At 32.1% G+C, this 20,192-nt stretch overlaps 2 protein-coding genes across 2 annotated transcripts in view; one reads left to right on the top strand and one right to left on the bottom strand.

Moving 5' to 3' along the window:
• Positions 1-963: 963 nt before the first annotated feature.
• Positions 964-2,984, bottom strand: LOC118744455. Its single transcript, XM_036477524.1, has 2 exons — positions 2,613-2,984; positions 964-2,304 (listed from the first exon to the last, which is right to left on the bottom strand). Exons 1-2 carry the CDS (start codon positions 2,982-2,984, stop codon positions 964-966), a joined length of 1,713 nt encoding a protein of 570 aa, XP_036333417.1.
• Positions 2,985-19,682: 16,698 nt separating this feature from the next.
• The window catches only part of LOC118744380, a 14,455-nt gene continuing 13,945 nt past the window's right edge, over positions 19,683-20,192 (top strand). Inside the window, exon 1 of the mRNA XM_036477401.1 lies at positions 19,683-19,844. Within this exon, the coding sequence (XP_036333294.1) occupies positions 19,683-19,844 (162 nt within the window). The remainder of the gene's footprint in view (positions 19,845-20,192) is intronic.

The raw sequence follows: 20,192 nt of genomic DNA, 5'->3' as shown, positions 1-20,192 counted from the left end.
GACCTCCGCATGTACAAAAGCTTTCATTTTTCGAATAGGGTTGCCATCTATTAAAAAATTACTATCTTCTATACATAGTATAAAGGAAAGTCGAGATATTTTGACCACGCTAATCTCAAAAACTGCTGAACGGATTTATACGAGATTTTTTTAGTATAATCTGTATCGATAGGAATATTATCTTTAGTACTTTAAATTTCTATACGGTTGCCACCTGTCTAAAAAACTATTAGATCCGCACTGTTGGTTGGATTACAAGAAATCAGGTTTGAAAAAAGGGCTCGGCTTTTAGATGCACAATAATACATTACTTTCTGAGTAGGGTTGCCACTTTTTAAAAATTATAAGACAATAAACGGTGAAGGACCAAAAACTGAGGTACCAAGTGAAAGGATATGGTCTCTGCGTGTGCAATAAGTTTTTATTTTTTTTTCGAGTGGGGTTGCCATCTACTTAAAAATTATGTATTTATAATACGCGAGGGCATTTTTTGTTAATAACATTAGATTTGCGCGGCCACTAGTTGCGCAATTATATATTATATTTTAGTAGGGTTGCAACCTGTTTAGTTGTCAATCGTATCTTATTTAATATCTACACATCCAGCGCATGGCTAAGCCTTGCGCGTAGGAGATCGGCTAGTAAAATCATAAAGGAATAGACAATGTTTAAACCATTGGTATACCTTCATATTTTATAAAAACCAATAGCAGATATCAAGGCCGGAATTAAATAGCTGAACACAAAATGTTTCCAGATGACTTTCTGATTCTCCTCCATGAACATCCATGAAAAACCTCCAGCCAATAAATCGATGTTGTCCAAATATCGGAAAGCAAAAATTGATGTCGATGTCGCAGCCCTAGTTCGATGCCCGGTTAGCACGATACCAAGGCTGTTCCTCGTATTGCTGTTGTATTCTGTTATATTGTTGTTACTTTTAATGTACCCCCTTTTTTGCAATCAGCGCTCGGTAGTTTTCCGTTTGCGTCGATAATAGCAGCATCGCTCTGTGAGAAAGACGAAAACCATCGCCACGCACATAACGCCCAAGCCTATCCAGACCAATTTTAAGTCCTCCACCTTCATTGGGCGGAATTCATTTTTGCGACTCAAGTCTACAAATTTCAAACGACCTGCTCTGATCAAGTCCATAAACGAAATCTGTGACCAATATTCGACAAGACCAAACTCAGTAGTTTCTAAAATCATTTCATTTAGCTTCTGCGCAAATATCGAATTGCTGTGTATGGGAAAACCCAACGGAATATTATGATAGAGACACAAATCGTGGCGCATACGGAAAAGGGGTGTAGTGAAAATCTTTTGTTGTTCCCTAAAGATGTTCCACTTGGTTGTTGGTATCATGTAGATATACTTCGTATCGAATGCATTACGAGTGCTTAGATATCGATGATAATCGCTTTCTACCTGAACCATTGGCGTGTACTTTCGCAAATCCTCGGCGCGATCGAATAACTCCTTGTACTCTGGTGCAAACATATAAACTTTCTTGCTTGAGGCGAGAATATCGTCGAAAGAGCGAAGAGGTGGTTGCTTCGGTGCACTCGTCCAATATGTGGCAAAGTATGCATTGTACGAAGTGGTAAGCAAAATGCCGAGTGCATAGATTTGTAGATAAATAAAGCGTACGACAAAGGGAGCACGCTGTATCTCTCGAAAAGATTGACCCAATACACCGCGTAGACATGCATCATGAATGAAGAAATGCAGTGTGTCCGGTTTTTTGCCATGTTGCCAGAGCGCGCAACTTAGTACAAGTGAAATAACAAAGATTATAGCCAACGTCAGAACGAAGGTTAAACCTTCGAAAACGATCCAAAAGAATTCATAATTAGGTATATCTGGCTCTATTGGTGACCAAACGCACCAATTCACGTGCTCGTAGGGATAAGTGAAGCCGTCAAATGAAAGACGCTGCGGAAAAGTGAGTCCAATTGAAATTTCAACGGTGCCATTACGCACTGCGGCAATCAAATCTCGCGCAGGCGCAAAACGTGTATTCGACGGAGCAGGCAGCGGTTCGTAGAGCGTGCAATTACGCTTGCTTGCAAATGTAGTGAGAAAGTGGCCAGCAAAGCCGCCTAATATTCTGGCACCATTATAATTGTAGACAATAAGGCGTGGATCAGAGCCACCCATTATAAAGGATAATTTGTAGCCCTGTAGATCGCCGAGACGTTGTGGATAGATGGGACCGTGGTGGAGAAGATCTGGCCTGAAAGACTTGTGCTCCAGCGTAAAGTCGGGAAAGTGGTTGTAGCTGAAGAAGCGGGCTGTGACCTGAAAGAGTTTGTGACAAGAGTGAAAGGTAGAAAAATCAATAGACACCACAATACCAACAACATCAAAATACCCCTATCAGCCACAAAGGGCCCTACCTTGTAGTCGCTGCATAGCGCCACCACATTAATCATTTTACTCCGCCAACCAAATTGAAAGAGCTGCCGCAGAAACGCGTCATCACAAGTTGCCTTTGCCTTCTCAGTGTTTATTAAAAATAATATTTTGGATTGTGTTCGATGCTTCAAATTAGCCACCAGCGCTCTGAGTAAAGCAGTCTGTGCAGCAAGCGACTCTTCTATGTATACCACCACCATTAAGGCAGCGCTGAAATGCTGCTTTAAAAAATCCTTGCTCAGCTCGCTTAAGAGTATAACTGGTATACCCAAATCGACCATTGCATCTCGTATGAATTGTGACTCATCCATATTTCGAGAATCTTTTATGACATGAAGTTCGCTCTCAACGCCGACCTTCATGGCTGCACCAAATGTCGCTATTTCAGTTGCATTACGATTGTGTGCGAATACCAGCTGCTCAAAATTGTCTTGGCGTTGCACATCCTGCAGAAAATTTATCAAAGTGTAGTTCGCTAAGTCGAATTGCGCGGCAACAACTCTGACTGCATTTGTAATTAGCAGTAATGCGAGAGTATAGCTTCGTAACTGAGTGCCCTGCATGCTTTTCGGATTGCCGGAATTTGTCAACAGTTGGTGTTTGTTTGGCGTTTTTATAACATTTGAAATGGAAAACAAATAAAAAGTCCCTCTAGTATTCTAATGTTGCTTGTTGTTGCGTAATACATAATTGACTCCCCAGGGAAACATCACTTTTATGTACAAATTATACACATAGTTATCTTGTTATCTTTTAATTGCCGAGTTCGTGGCGGATATGCAACAAGCGAACATTTTGGCTGGTAAAATATTTATGATGCATACTGGCCCAAGGTGGTTCGAATTTTTTATTTTTACATGCTCTAGGTGATTAAATATTATTACTTAATTAATCAAATGGGAAATGTTTTTCGCCCGAAATTAGGTGTCATTTACATGTACTTCTGTCTATGAGCCATCAAGGAAAAATTAATTTAAACTATATTGTATGTTCGCGTTTAAATAATGACTGCAGAAAAAACCTTCATTATGGCACCCAACAACTAGTCCAAATTTAGTCACTGATTTGGTAAGAATTATTGCCTATTCGAATTGTACTCTACTCCTGCCTCTTTGATTTCGGTCCCTTATCTAATCAATCAATCTAAGAAAAAAAGTTCCGAGATAAAATTGACTTCAAATTTTGCTTTAAACTTTAAAATCTTACTGTAAAGTTTCGATACAACGCAGTGTAGTAAAATCCATCTACCCAGATAATTTTAGCTTTAAACTGGGAGACTGATAAGATTTCAAGCCGCCAGAGGTAAGAAACATGATAGGGATACAAAATATGTTCTAGGTCGCGGTGTCGCTTCTTTCTATTGCAAATAAAAATAATTTTTGTTAAGACGGAAATTCTGGCTAAGGTAGTGAAAAGTCTTTCGTAAGACGAATGAAAGACAGATGGCAAGGTAGCTGGAAAGATTCTTTTTATCTTTTTATTCTATCACAAAAAAATTAGAAAAAAAAAATTTCTCATTCACCACTCGTGGTGAAAAGTTATTTTGAGAAAAGGCACTTATGTATATATAACTTAGCTCGAGTAGCTCCAACAGTCGCAATGGTCGAGTGAGCAAAGCACAGGCGTGCCATTCGAGAGATCGAATCTTAGCAGTGGAATTTTCTTTATATTTTTTTAATTAACATTTTTTGTTCGTCTTTAATTAAATATTCTTTTAATATTTAGATGTTAATGTTTTAAAAAGAAAAATATTTAATATATTAATTGAATTATATTTTCTTTTAATTTTTAGATGTTATTGTTTCAAAAAGAAGATGTTTTTAATTTAATTTAATTTATAGGAAGTTATTTTATTTATTTTTATTAAATTTGTATTTTTTTAGTTTAGTTTTCCTTTAATTTTTGTACTTTAATGTTAAAAAAAAAATGCTTTATTTCATTTAATATTTTGGGTATTATTTTATGTATTTTAAGTTATTTTTTATGTTTTTTATTAAATTTTTTCTTAATTTTTAGATTTTACTTATTTTTAAAGAAACACATAATTTTTACATTTTATTGTTTTAAAACATTTTTTTTTTTTAATTTGATTCTATTTATAGATTTTTTTGCTTTTTTTATATTAAATTCGTTTTCTCTTTTTTCAGTTTAATTTCCTCTTATTTTTATATTTTGTTATTAAAAAATATAGAAAAAGGTTTTTTCTTAACAGCGGTCGTCCGTCACAAAAACAGCTTCTCATTAAAATACAATCACCGTTCGGAGTCGGCGTAAAACTGTAGGTCCCTCCACTTTGTGTGACAACATCAAGGTGCACGCCTTGATATATGTAAGCGCCAATCTATTATTATTATTATTTTTATAATTAATATTATTATTATTATTATTAAAATAATATATATTTCTTTTATTTAATTTAAATTTTAGGATCTTACTTTTTTTTTTTTATACCCGAGCGCACTTGTGCACAAGGGTATTCTAACTTTGTTCACATAACGGTTGTTTGTAACAGGCAAAACGAATCGAGATAGATATAGACAAATGTATACATAAATGATCAGAATGAAAAGAGAAATCGATTAAGCGGTGACTGTCTGTCCGTCCGTCCGTCCGTCCGTCCGTCCGTCCGTCCGTCTGTGCACACGATAACTCGAGTAAAAAATGAGATATCTTAACAAAACTTGGTACGTGAACTTCTTTTGGGCGTGGGACGGATGGTATTGAAAATGGGCGAAATCGGATAATAACCACGCCTACCTCCCATATAACGGTAATTTTAAGAAATACGAAAACTGCGATATTTTAGTAACTACTGAAGATAATTCACTCAAAATTGATATTTGCAATGAGTTTTAGACGAAAAATAAGAATATTACAAAATTTTGGCAAATGGGCGTAGCCACGCCCACTTATGGTTACATGTGTATATCTTGGTAACCGCTACACCAATTTCTTCCAAACTTGGCACAGTTGTTGGTCCTGGTACAGCATACCAACTGGCCGAAAATTTCTAAAATCGGACAACAACCACGCCCACATCCCATATAACGGTAATTTCGAGAAATACAAAATCTTCGATAAATCAGTAAATATTGAAGCTAATTTATTCAAAATTGATGATTGCAACAATTCTTTACCAAGAAATACGTTTATGACAAAATTTTGGAAAATGGGCGTAGCACCGCCCACTTGTGATCACATATATGTATCTCGCTAACCGTTCTAGCAATTTGTACCAAGCTCGGTATGGTTATTGTGCTTGCCACATAAAAGCAAACCGTTGAAAATTGTTGAAATCGGACTAAAATTGAGGCCGCTTTTCATATAACGGTAAATTTCAGATATGCTTGAAATTTCAATATTTCGAAATTTAAGGTTGCTAATTTACTTAAAATGTATACACCCCGGCTTATCATGTAGCGGTAGCTTTCGGAAAGGTGGAAAACATATATTTAATACTTGCGCCGGGTATTTAATGTTCGGCTCCGCCCGAACTTAGACTTTCTTACTTGTTTAAATTATAAGTATGTATTTTTGTCATCTTTTTAGTAAAATTTTATTTTAATTTTTAAATTTTGTTTTAAAAATAAATGTATTTTTTTATTTAATTTAATCTTAAAGTACTAGTTCTCTCATTTTTGAATACATTTTTTGATTTCTATAATTTAATGTTAAGATTTTATTGTTTTTAAAAAGAAAAAACTATTTCATTCATAAAAAAAAAATATTTGTTCTTTATTTTACTTTATTTTATTTTTATTTTTTTTATCAATTTGTAATTTAATATTCTTTTATTCATTAATTTTTATTGTTTTAAAAAGAAAAAAAAAATAATTTAATTTTTAAAAATATTTGTGTTTATTTGTTCTTTATTTTAATTTTGTTTTATTTATTTTTAATTTCTTAATTATTATTTTTTTATTTAGTACTTTTTATTGTTTTAAAAAGAAAAATTTATATGTATTTTCTTTATTTTACTTTAATATTTAAAGAACTTATTGCTAAAAGGCGGACATCGTAACGCTAAGACCTCCCCGTGAGCAGATCTTTCAATTCGTTTTTCGAAAGACAGTAAATAGCTTTGAAGATAGTTGCCAAAATTTACTATTTTCTTTCCAAAGGCTTTTGTCTTGGTTGATCTTGAATAAACTCGGAACAAGTGAAAAGGTGTTATGTTGTCGTCACCTTTGTTATGCATCTATATGTGTAACTATATATTGTACATAAAATAATGTTGCTTAAGGTTGCCACTTGTTAAAAAACTAAATGTAATTAAATTTATTTAATTAGTTATATGTACTTTTTCAATATGAGTATCAATCTAAATGGTTTTGAAAAAGGTTTATTTCTATATGAATGTAGAAGAGTTGCCCCCTTGTGTAAGGAATTAAGTTTTACTTGGATTAAGGAAATTGGGAAATTGAAATAGGTATCATAATATGGGCGTCATACGAAATAGGTTTAAGAAGGGTTTATGTACTTTGCATATATTTTGAGCAGGGTTGCCAACTGTTTGAAAAGTCGAATTAAATTATATAATAAGTTAAAGGAACTATTACAGTAAAGATATCAATGGAAATGGTGCTGAAAGCTTAATTTCTGAACTTTATGCAGGGGGGTTGCCACCTGTGTGAAAAATTAAGCTATTCTTGAACTAAGAGCATCAGGTAATTGAAATATGTACCCACACATGAGTTTTAGAAGAAAAGGGTTTAAGAAAAGAAAAAGTGAAAAGTCCCTTTGTTTTTGGCTGTTGAGTTTTATTAGAGCTTATTATATTTCATTTATGCAGGGCCGGTTTTAGAAGTAACGACACCCGGGGCGTAAATAGAATCAATGTATTGCAAAAATAGTCGAAATTTAAGAATTTTTAATTTTTATTATAATTAAAATTTTCAAATATCAATACAAAATTTTACTTTGCGTACTTTGGCTTGTGCAAATTTTTCGATGGTTTTGGACAAGTTGATCTGAGTGGCAATCTCGTTTTCGATAGATAATAGGTACATAAAGGGTTAATCTTTCTTGGGACACAGTAGATCTTCAGTACGACTTGATGAGCTTCACTTTTGAAAAACTTCGCTCCCGCTGGCAACCATCACAGGCAAAGTAAACAAAATCCTCAGTGAAATCCAAACAATAGGAAAGCAAGCGTTGACGTGTTTCTTTACGAGAAATTGAAGAACCTCCAATGGCAGTTTGATGGCTGCAGGTTTAATATGCTGTAATTGTTTTTTGAGTTGACTTTCGTAACGAATATATCCTTTTTTGTACTTTTGCGAGTTGAGCTCTCAAATGACGTGTCAGCTCCAAGACTTTCAGCAAGTTGTTTGGTATCTTGTAAAGCAGATTCAAAGCCTTTTTATCTAGGTAGAACTTGTTTAATTTAGGAATAACTAGTTTAAGTTTGTCCTTAAATCCGTTTTGGCCGGTAACATATGCATTTCTTTGGTTTTTTGGCATCTGAATTTTCCTGTACTCTCAAGGGGTACAAGCATTATTTTTCTTTCGTGTATTGTTGTTTTTAGCCGCTGTTGTTGTTTTAATGTGTTTTCTAGCCCCTATTCGCATGTATTACACCATTTTTAGCCTTTAACCGCGCAAACAGCCACCTGAGAATTGTTAAGCGTCAATGGAAATTGTAGGTCGAAAAAAATAATAGGAAGCAATAAGAAAGACCAAAGGCGCCAGCCAGCAACTACATACTTACATACATATAAATATGTACTTAACATCCATAAGTGTACACACACATTTGTAATGCAAGGGGTTAGTTGAACATGTGCCGCGCATGCCAGTCGCGTTTTGAGTTTGTGTTCGAGCTGCGCGTTGCCGCATTTAACCTCAAAGTTCAGGCATTAAAGGCAATTAAGACGCGTGTGCCAAGCAAATGCCATGCGGCATGGGGCATGTGGCAAGTGGCTCACGGCGGCTAGCGATGGACTAAAGTGCAGCAAAAAGCGGTGGGTATGCGGTTACAAAAAGCAAATACATACTGATTGAAGAAAAACTCGGTAATGAGCGGAAAATTGTAAATATTTTTGTGTGTATGTAGTCGTACCTGAGAGAAGAAGAAATTGTAAAAAGGATCTAATTATTTGACCAAGCTTCTGAAATGACATATCTAGGTGTTCTGATACCTACACGCGCAAGGAAGTCAATAACCGCGGCTGGTTTGCTCTTGGTATCAAACCTAACGGAAAACCATCGATGGGTTGGACTTCTTAACATTTTCGCGCATTTTAAACTAATAATTTAGATTGTTATTTAATCCCCCCTAATGCTCTCTACGTTTCTTACTGCCCTGGAAAAATTGGTACTACGTTTTTACTGAAAGCGGAAGCCAGTAATGATACCCAATATGTTTTTCAACATCATGTTTCCAGCAGCTTAAACACCGACACCCCAGTCATTAGCAAGGTGGTCTATACAATAAAAAAAAACAAAAAAAAAAAATCGCGAAATAGAAAAAAAACATTATAATTGCCTTTGCCAATATATCAGCCCGTCAGTGAATGCGAGCTTCCGCTATACCTACGGTGACCATCCGTTCTGTTTTTTGCAGGACCGTACTGTTTTTCAAAGGTCGGTCCTGCGTAGTTTTCCAAACCTGAAAAACCTGAAAATGTACTGCTTTTTTCCAAGTGTCCTGCATTTGTCCCGCATTTTATCCGTAATTTTAAAATTATCGGACAAAGGACTTACACCAAGAAGGGTATTGATGTGCCTCTTACCAAAATATATAACTTGTGGCGACTTCAATGAAAATTATTAGTGCTACAGGCGACCATTTGCATTTTGTTGTCAAAGTCGAAAAAAGTGAGATTTTCAATCAAAATGCGTAGTTTTATTTGATTATTTTTTTCATTCGTTTAAAAATTCGATAAAGAAGATATATCATTACAGTAAATTTTGAGCCAGAGATAATGAAAATCGGATTATAAATCTAAATGCAATGAAGTGCAATCTGCACAAATTATATATCTTTGTAAAGGGCACATAAATACCTTTGTAACTCGTCGTTTACGTCGATTCATGACGTCGATTTTTGACAAATAACTGCGAAAAGTACAAAAAACAAAAAAATGGTATTGTTTTCGTTTTGAACGACTCAAAATTTGCCTATAAAATAATCTTTTAAAGATTCTCACTTTTCGTGTAAGCTATTGTAATTGTAATATGTTTTACTATACTTTTATAAATATTCATGAAAAAAAAGATTAAAGATTTAAAGTTTAAAATGTATTAAGAATTTAGAATCATAAATACTCTTTTGATATTTTTATACTACGTAAATATATGTAGGCATATTTTTGAAAATTGTCCTTCATTTTGAATCCATATTTATGGTCACCGTAGCTATACCACTACCTCTGCAATAACATGCCACACGCTAGCCGCTCGCACTTGCTGGTTACATGTTACGCTTAAAAACTGCATGTACTTACATATATGTATGTATAGCAGTACATTAGGATGGATCACTCCATACACAAAAAAAACCCTGTTTTTCAACAGACATATAAAATTTATTATATTTGAAGATTTCTGCCAAAATATGTATTTAGGAAAAATATTAGGGGTATTCATTAGGGTGTTCGATTATTTGGCTTTTTATTAAAACCGATTTTTGAGTTATTCGAAAAATGCAAAATAAAAATAAAAAAAAAAACGCTTCCCAATTTGGTAATTATAAAAAATTTGGATAGATGCTAGGTCTGCATAAAACTGTTTATTAACTTGATCAACGTAATGAAAATAATGAGATTTTTAGACTTGTTTTCAAATCGGTCTACATAAATCTAATTATTTTTTTCGAAATATTTTTGCAGAAGTCTTAAGATATATTAAATTTTATAATATCGATGCAAAAACCGCAAATTTTTTTTGCGACGCATCCTAATGTACACTCATGTATACATAATTAACTTATTTCTTAGTTTTTTTTGTACTACTCGTACTTTGCTTCATTGAAGTGGCGCTACTGAACCGCCACTACCGCCTGACTAACCACTAATTCCCCAATCGATTATAGTTGCGACAGCATGTTGCTGGCTGTTGTTGTTGCATGTCTGCGCACATGTTCAATGAGCGCCACTCGTATATATGTAGTTGCTTATATGCATTAAACATTTGTGTGTGCCACTTGTCACTTTTGATTGCCGCAAGTCGATAAGTAAGCGAAAAGAAATTCCCCCAGTCAATGATGCTGCCAAATAAAGGCAGAGAAGCAGAAATGCGAATCAGTTGACTTTTCTTTTACTCAGTTGATAATACAGCGAGTGGCAGTCACTTGGGGGTAGCAGCGTGGCATTATGCTATGCTTTGCTAACAAACCGTGCGCAGGTGAGGAGATGTGGCAGTGGATAGGTATGCAGGTATTGTTCATTAATTGTTTTAACTGTTATTGTGTAGATGTGCGTCGTTTTTGTTTCGTTGTTATTAATTTTTTGTAGAGGTTTCTATTTCTTTATTGTCGTCCGGCTTTCGGAGGATTTGTAAAAGCGCCAAACCGTTTTTTAACCTGATGGAAAATGTATACTTAGCTTATCATAGCCTGCGACCCTGGTTGAAACACTAAGGTCTTGGTTTTCTATCAAAGCATTCTTGTACGATTGAATTAGAACTTAAAAGTCCAAACACTTAAAACGGTCTATTGATAAATAATTCGATTCGCGTGCTTCAAATTAGTATTTTGAACTAAAACAATATAAATGACAGTGTGAAAGCCGCTGGAAACTTGCACTTTTCAAATAAAAATGTTCGAAATATTGAAACAAATTATTATTTTTTTAATCGCAAAAATTCGAAAAAAATTCGACTTTGACCAGTTATAACTCAGCGAGTTTATGAATTTATAAAAATAAGTTTCAATAATATGTTAAATTTATCCGACTTCAATTAAAAATGTTGTCGAATTTTAGCGACATTTTTTATTTAATTAACATTTTTTCAAATCCTGTCAGCGACCCCAAAAAACTCCTTAAAAATTTTGAAAATTTTGTGCATACTTTATCATGGACGTAGAATAAAAGTATAACGGAGTGCCCAATACAAAATTTAGATTTTAATATCTTAAGGACCAACCTAATGTACGAACATAATTTTATGAAAATACATGAAAGGGAATGCCCCTCAAGTTTTCGAGGAAAGCCATATAGAAACGATTTTGACCAAATATGTATATTAAAAACAAAATCACAGCATTTGCGGGCATTACTTCAAAGAAGTAATGAAGTTCTCATCGATTCTCTGATTTGTCCATTAAGTTATACTATAGTTAGTGCAAGAAATACATACCCGTACAAATTTAGGAAGACATCCGCGTTATTTGTTCTCAAGTCGGGTAGCTATACTTACTTAAATCGAACAGACACACAAGGCTATCTTCCTCTCTATCTCTCTAGACCTCTAGACTTACTTAATTGGCGCAAGCTGTATTTCTCTAGTGCTCTTCGATAATACTGTCTACGGTTCTACCTCAAATATATAGGGAGTAAATATGCTAGATAAGATACATATTTGAAACTCCCATCTAGAGTTGCTCTTGGATGAACTTCTGTTCATATTTTTATTCAAGAAAGAGAAGATGCAAGAGAGCTAAAACCTCGACTCTCTAACGGCAGAAGTTCCCAGTTGGTATTTTTCGATACACATAATTATTTCATGGGTGAGTATTACGGTGGTCCAAAAATGCATATGAAAAATTAAAGGCGGATTGTCTTTTGCTCTCACCCCTAGGATTGTTCTATACCGAAAAAATATACACCTATTTTTTATTTTGAAATCAAAAAAATATTTAGAGGTAGCTCAAAGCGGTCAAAGTGTTCAAAGTATTTGATATATTTGTTTTTATGTTGTTGTGAAAAAAAGAAAAAGTCTATATTTTTAATTTAATTTAATTTTTTGAAACTTATTTCATGTTTACTTTTTTCTGTCTTTTATTTTAATAACTGTTAATTTTAGGATTTTATGGCTTAAAAAATATATATTTTTTGATAAACTTATTTAATTCTTAAAAATTCATTTAACTAATTCTTTTACTAATTACATTTTTTTTTCTTTTTTAAATTAAGTTTTCTTTTAATTTTTAGTTTTTATTAATTTTAAAAGAAAAATATGTTTTTGTTTTAATTAAGATTAATTTTTAGAAAATCTCACGTTAACAGATCATTTAATTAGTCTTTTGAAAGACAGAAAAAAGCTTTCAAGATAGTTGCCAGAATTGACAATTATCTTACGAAAGACTGTGTTGAGTTGAAAACCAGTTGCCAGAATTTTGAAAGACTGATTAGATATTGGAATCTCTTCATGTTGTACCCACTGAGCTATACCAGTGAGATTCAATCATAGCATAATTCTTCTTCCTTAGCGCTTTGCAAATACTATTGGGGTCTATGCAAAAGACGGGCTCGAAGTTATGCCTACATCTTCTTGTTTACCTCCACTCCTTTACGACCTGGCAATCATGCTAGCTAGATCTTGTTTTGTCTACCAAGGAAGTTAAGTTTATCCTTGCAATCAAGGACTAATGATGATTTCATCTAATATGAAAAGCCTTGAGCGCCATTCGGCTATTGCTTACGATGAATATCCTCTCGATCCATGCTTGCTATATATGTACGATTACCTAGCTCCAAACACAGGGAGATTGCTTAAACTTCTTCGGATATTTCATTATAGGAACAGACTTATTGTTTCTAAGTTTAAAGATCTCCGCCTCTCTTGTTTCTGGAGTAGGAAAGATGTTACTCTATTAAATAAATATGCACTAAAATTATGTGACCACAGAGTCAGAATGCCGGTTTTGGCATAAAGAAAATGGAATCTCATAACGCACTCCTTGTGAGTAATATGACGCAGATCGGTATGAAATAAAATCTACTACATATCGCCAAAAAATGCTTATCCACTGTATTTTTTCTTAGTTGCTCTCTCCAAGGCATTATCTTGACACCTGTTGCCACAGTTGTGCAAATATTTGTTTCTCCACTTAATGATTTAATAAATCTATTGCGAAACCGATTAATTCCCTCTACTTCCGAATCCACTCCGATATGAAAATAGATTTTTCAAAGCCCTGCGCCAAACGTCGAAGATGCGAGTGCACAACACACAACTCCATCAAGAAAAGGAAACTCAAAATTATATATTTTGAAAAATGTTAATGCATAATTTTATTTAAAAAAAATACTATGTATCATAGCTATTGATTCTTGGTTTAATTGCTAACTGTATATTAAAAATACAAGAAAAAATAAACAAGTATCAACATAAATAGTATGTTCCATTGTATAAATATGTATGTATAAATGGTTAAATCAATTTTACACTTAAATTGTATTCTTATACCAACTTGTTTTCAATACTAAATTAACTGACGCATCAGAGCTGCTTGGCAACAGAGCAACACAGTTTCTGCTTAGCTATTACATATAATTTTTGCTTGGTTTTTTACAAAAGTACTTAAATATAACTTCTACAGGTGTTTACTTTAAATTTAGTGGAATAATAATTTTTATTGCGAAAATATTGCAATTTTTTTTAAATTTATTTTTTATTCAACTATACTTAATTTTAGCTTTGCCGAAGGCTCATAATTGGCGTAAAAAAGGCACAAAATGATCAGTTATGCCGGCTTGATAGTAAACTTAAATTTTTAATTAAATAGTAATACACGCTTTTGGAAAACGCAGCTAGTAAAATTAAAACACAGCATTAGAGAATGATAAAATTAATTGCGAATGGATATAAGAAAATAAATCATAAAACACTATTTACACGCCGTAAAAAAAATATTAAGATTTTTTCAATTAATTGGAAAGTGGTGAACTTATTAGGGTGCGTTCACACAGAAAGCCGTGTCGAGCAGCGCCGAGCGAAGCTGCAGCTATTCATACTAAACGAGGCGGAGCAGAGATTTTTGCATTGAATCGGCTGCAAGACACCTTTAATAAAATGCGGCTGATATAATTTTGAATTGAAAGATGCATGAAAAGATTTACTGAAAAATAAATTTCATAAAGCTGAAAAATAAATAGGAAGTGGAGATTTCAAAACCGCTTCTAAAAGGCTTGCTGTATGAACACTTGCATACAGATATAGCAATTAGAAGGCGTAGCTCCGCTCGGCGGAACGGCTTGTGTGTACATATGTACGTAAGTACACTTAACAAAAAACGGTGCAACAATAAAAACAATAACAAAAATTACAAAATATTGACTTGCAGTGTTGAGCATTGCAAATTCGTTGCTATATAATAAAACAAAAACAAAATAAAATAAATTAAAATGAAATTGAAAAAACTGAATTTAATTAAAAAAAATAAATAATAAATTAAAAAAGTTATGCAAAGTATAACATATACTAAAATAATAAACAATTATAATGAAAAAAAAAACACAAGAAAAGGATGTTATTCATTAAATAAAATAAATTAAAAATTAAAAATGGTTAACAAACAAACCAAATTAAATTAAAAGAAGAAAGAAAAAATATTAAAAAAAAGTCTAAGTAATATATAACATATACAAAAATTTTATAAAAATGGGAGATAAAAAATAAAAAAGGTAGAAACAGAAACCAAAACAATTATATGAAGAAATGAACTGTAACAGTTAAAAAATGAAAATAAAAATAAAAAACGAAGAAAATAAAAATAAACTGAAAAAAATACATATATTGAAATGTTAAAAAATAAATTGTAATAAAGCCGAACAATGAAAAAGCTTTAAATAAAAAATTTCCAATAATAAAATAAAATATATAAAAATTAATATAAAAAAAATTAAACCAAATCAATTTAAAAACAAATTAAATAACAAAAAAAAAATAGAGAAATTTAAATAAAATTATTGAAAAATTTAATTAAATACAAAACTAAAAATATGTGAGTTAAAAAAATAGGCAATAAAAAGGAAAATAAAATAGGATATATAAAAACTAATAATAAATAAAAAATACTTAAGATAAAAAAAAATTAAACCAAACTTAAAAAAATAAGCAATAAAAAAAGATAAAATGGGTTAAAATAAAATGATATCTATATATTACAACCAAATAAAAAATGTACGTATATGATTACAAAATTAATAAAAGTTTTAAGCAGAAAGTCTTAAATACATAAAATTGAATGAAATTAAATAAAACGGAAAATAAATAAAATAATGTAGAACTAAATTACAAAGAAGTTGAACAAATAAGTAATGTAAATACATAAAAAAGTTATTTAAAAAAATTAGAAATTAAGTAATAGCTCATAGTTAAAAAATAAAACAAAATAAACAAACTGGGAAACAAAAATTTTAAAAGTTTAAAAATAAATTAAAAAGGCTTAAATAATTGAAAAAACAAACTAAAAAAGAAAAACTTAAATTAACAAAACAAAAATTAAATAAATTAATATAAAATAAGATACATAAAAATTAATAGTAAAATGAACACGAAATAAATAAAAAAAAATTCAAAAAGGTAATAGAAAATTAAAGTAAACTCAAAATACAATAAAAGGAAAGTAAAACCAAATAACTAAAAATAAAAATAAGATGTATAAGATATAATATAAGTTAAGAAATATTTTAAAAAATTAAATAAAGAACTCTTATAATAAAATAATTAAAAAATAAGTAATAAAAAATAAATTAAAATAAAATGAGATATGTAGGTACGTATATAAAAATTTATTAACAATAAAATATATAAATACATAAATGAAAAAATGAAAATTAGACTGACAAAATAAAACAAAATAACATTAAATAAAGTATTTAAAATAAAATAAAATCGCAAAAAAGTTAAACAAAAAAATAACGAAAGAACTAAAGGTAAAATGGCATAAAACAAAATATGAAAAAATTAAAAACTAAGAAAAATAAACTTAAAATAAAATAACAGAAAAGTAAAATCAAATGATTTCAATTACAAAATATAAATATCTTAAAAAATTTATTAAAAAACTCTTTAAATAAAACAATTGCAATAAACAAATAAAAATAAAAATTAAAGTGAGATATGTATGTGTGAGTATATAAGTTTATTAACAATAAAATTCATATTATAAAATTAAAACACATATATGAAAAAAATGAAAGAAGTCTTAAAAAATATACTTAAAAAAAATTTAATGAAATAAAATTACATAAAGTAAAATAAAGTCACTAAAAGTTGAACAAAAAAATAACGAAACATGCCAAAGGAAAAAGGGAATAAAAAAATTTGTATTAAAAAAATATAAAGTTATGAAAAGATTCAAAATTAAAGAACATTAAAAATAAAATAAAGAAATTTAGTGGAATCAAATAATCATAAAATAAAAAAAGTAAAAAATTTCATCCGAAAAATTTACTTGTTAACCAAAAAACTTTGCTTTTCTGTGCGCATATTAAAATTTATGTACTATATAGTACAATGATTTTTATTTACACACTCAATACATTACCGACACCGTTGAAAGTAATTAAATCACATGCATTATTGGCAGTTAAGTACACTACGCGTACTTGCTTAAACTTTCGAGTATTGACGATCATATACTATATACTACATACATACATACATACATACAACACTTAACTAATATTCGCTATAAGATTTTTCTAATTTTTTTCTGTTTTGTTTTTCGCCTTATTGTTATTATTATTTTAACATCTAATTTCGTGCTGATTACTTATGAATATGAATATTTACGCTTATTTCTTTTTTAGGTATGCTTAGTGAAAAAAAAAGGAAATACTTGGCAATTATTTCATTATACACAGTAATGGCAAGTATTCATTTAACAATTAAATATTTATGTAAGTAATGAAAAATAGTTACACACTTACAATGATACATATATATATATATATATATATATATATATATATAAAATATATTTTATAATTAGATCTGCAAACTTAGAGTATTTATATAAAAAAAACTAATTGTAAGACTATTTACTTAATGTGTGTAGAAAGCATATGAAATAAGTGACGCTAAGCGCGTATTTTGGACAGTGAAAGTACGTGTACTATTTATTTAGCTTAAAAATAAATACTTTCGGGAGAGCTTAAAATCTAAAACCTACAATAGGAGGGGCGTTTTTTTTTATAAAAAGTTACTGGAAATAGTATTTTGACATACTTTGGCCTTCTAAATTAACAATTGGATGTGTTTTTTTTATTAAAAAAATAAAAAGGGTATTCATAGAACTTTTAGTTTTGACATTAATTTCTGAGGAAAATTGTCATTTCAGTTAAAGTGAACTATGCCATAAAATGTAAGAACACATTTTTGTAGCGAATTTGTGAGAGCCACTGTAAAGACTGCTAATACCGATAAGCGAAATTATTCATAATGAAAAGTGATAAAGGCGCCATTCCATGAATACCCTTACCAAATTTTTGTATTTATAAACAGTTTTTTGAAATTCTTCTTTATCACATCAGTTTTGTGAATACCTTTATTGCATAATTTTTTGTTAATTTTTCTTCCTTATAACTGTGGCAGTAATTAAAACACTAACAGATATTCAATGCACTCTTTGCTTTGATATATAGCTTCTGTTATGTTTACACATATTTTCTTCATAGAGCCTCCTTTGCCAATTTAATGTTTTTTTTTTACATAATTTCACTTTAGCTTCTAACTTGTTATTTTCTTGCGTAGCTGCCTCTCTATTTAACACATTTTTCTTTAACCACTTTATCTTTTACGTACTTAGCAGCTTTGTTAATTTAATTTGGCACATGTGCTTATGATAAATTTAAAAATATGCTGTTCGTTTTTAGATGTTTAGTTATTTTTCAGTGTGTCACACTGACAACACTGTTGTTTTTTTAGAAAGTAGATATTAGCTTAAGGGATAAAATATGTATACAAAGGAAAGGCTACCAAGGAGAGTATGGATTCAAGTTTGAAATCTCTAAGGGTTATATATTTTTTTATGGTTTTATGAGTTATTTTCTTCATAAAGGCTGTTTTAGCAAAGAATAGTTAAAATTAAAGTAACATTTTTGCTAACGATAGCTAACGACTGTCATAGTTAAGTGGCTATAAGTAAGCCCTACAACTCGACAATTCCAGGATCGGATACTTGGCCCGAGTCTATGGAAAATGCTTCTCAGTATAACCATTTGCCGTTATAACTGTAGGTCCTCCCCTTTGTGTGACAACATCGTCGTCCCACTGTGCAGAGAAATGAAGTCCAAACCCTAAAACTAAAACTCGGGAGCCTGTGCGGACGTATTTTTTTCCAAGTTTGAATGAAGAGGTGATCAGTGATTTATTAAACTATCTCCTCATCAAGTCGGTCTCCTTGTCGCTGGGAATGAGGCTTAAGTGGTGCTATGTCAGTCATAATAGTGTGCCGGACACAGCACCATAAACTAAGAGGGGTTTTGGGTATAGGTCTGGAGTCTACGGTTGCTCATCCGAAGTTCGTGTAGCGGCCGTAGGCTGCAGCTCCCATGGCACAGGCGCCCGCACCGACGTCCCGAATCCAACCAATTTCTTTTTCCTGGCCTAAAATCCTACCTATATATTCCGACTACTCTATTCCTTCCCCTTCTCTTCAAAGCTCTCTAAGCCAGTGGCGTAGAGGAACACGTGCCGATAGAAGAATGGCCAGTGTTTAAAGAACTGGTGGCTTACGGTCCCCCCCGATAATTGGGCAAGGTCGTTTTTTTTTTTATAAGTGCCTTACCCACTATTCGTGAGAACAACAATAAAATGACTAAACACCAAAAAAAAAGAAGAGATGTATCGGAAAACATTCTGATCGCAGAAGAGGACGTGCTCCTGGAGATACAAAGAAACCTCAGGCCGTTAAACGAAGTAGACCTAAGGAAGAGTCCACAGCAGGACCAGCTGGAAAAAGGGCGGGCACAAAAAGCACTGCCAGCAAGAAGAAACGTGGGTGGAGCGAGGGTACTGTAAGCTGGCCAGGGATCAGGGTTGCGCTTGTCAACGAAGGCACAGTGAGTCCCTGAGGGGTTGCCGATTTTCAAATGTAAATATGAGTTATGTAGGGAATAGCTCGGCAAGTGCGTAGTTGAGCTCGGCAATGCCTGGGAGGGTTTGGAGGTCAATCTAATCCCGGCCGATGAGGTATATAGGAAATCCTGGGCCCACATTTGGCTGTGGATTAGTTTTCTGCAACGGCAAAATCCTGAGATACAAATGACTGACGGGGTAGTTATTCGTGCAGAAAAACCCTAAGAGGACCACAGAGCACTTCGTACCTTATGAAAATTAACAGAGAATGTATTGAGTCATTAAGGAAAATGGACAACAAACTGCTCTTCGGGGTGAGCACGGAAAAATTAAAAATATTGGGCTCCAATAAACCGATTGCAGAGGCTGATATTGAGGAAACCAACGCGATGGTGGGCGATATGAACCTCAATGCTATCACGGATGAAGAGGTTGCTGAACATGTCAACCAAGTACTGGCTAATGGAAATGGAATTATTTTTTTTGGACTCGGCCCGCTTAGGCGATTAAAGCGTCAAAACAGAAGAAGAAGATCCCAAAATTACAATGTATGTATTTTTTTTTTTAATTTGCCTTTGAAATTCATGTTAAATAAACCAAAATAACGGGTGATTTTTTAAGAGCTTGATAATTTTTTTTTTAAACAAAACGCATAAAATTTGCAAAATCTCATCGGTTCTTTATTTGAAACGTTAGATTGGTCCATGACATTTACTTTTTGAAGATAATTTCATTTAAATGTTGACCGCGGCTGCGTCTTAGGTGGTCCATTCGGAAAGTCCAATTTTGGGCAACTTTTT

Source organism: Rhagoletis pomonella, unplaced genomic scaffold (genome assembly GCF_013731165.1).
Source record: "Rhagoletis pomonella isolate Grant_MI unplaced genomic scaffold, Rhpom_1.0 Rhpom_scaffold_00001, whole genome shotgun sequence".
Classification (NCBI taxonomy): domain Eukaryota; kingdom Metazoa; phylum Arthropoda; class Insecta; order Diptera; family Tephritidae; genus Rhagoletis; species Rhagoletis pomonella.
The sequence above is the reverse complement of the archived record's forward strand: the minus strand, read 5'-3'. Positions and strand labels throughout refer to the sequence as shown.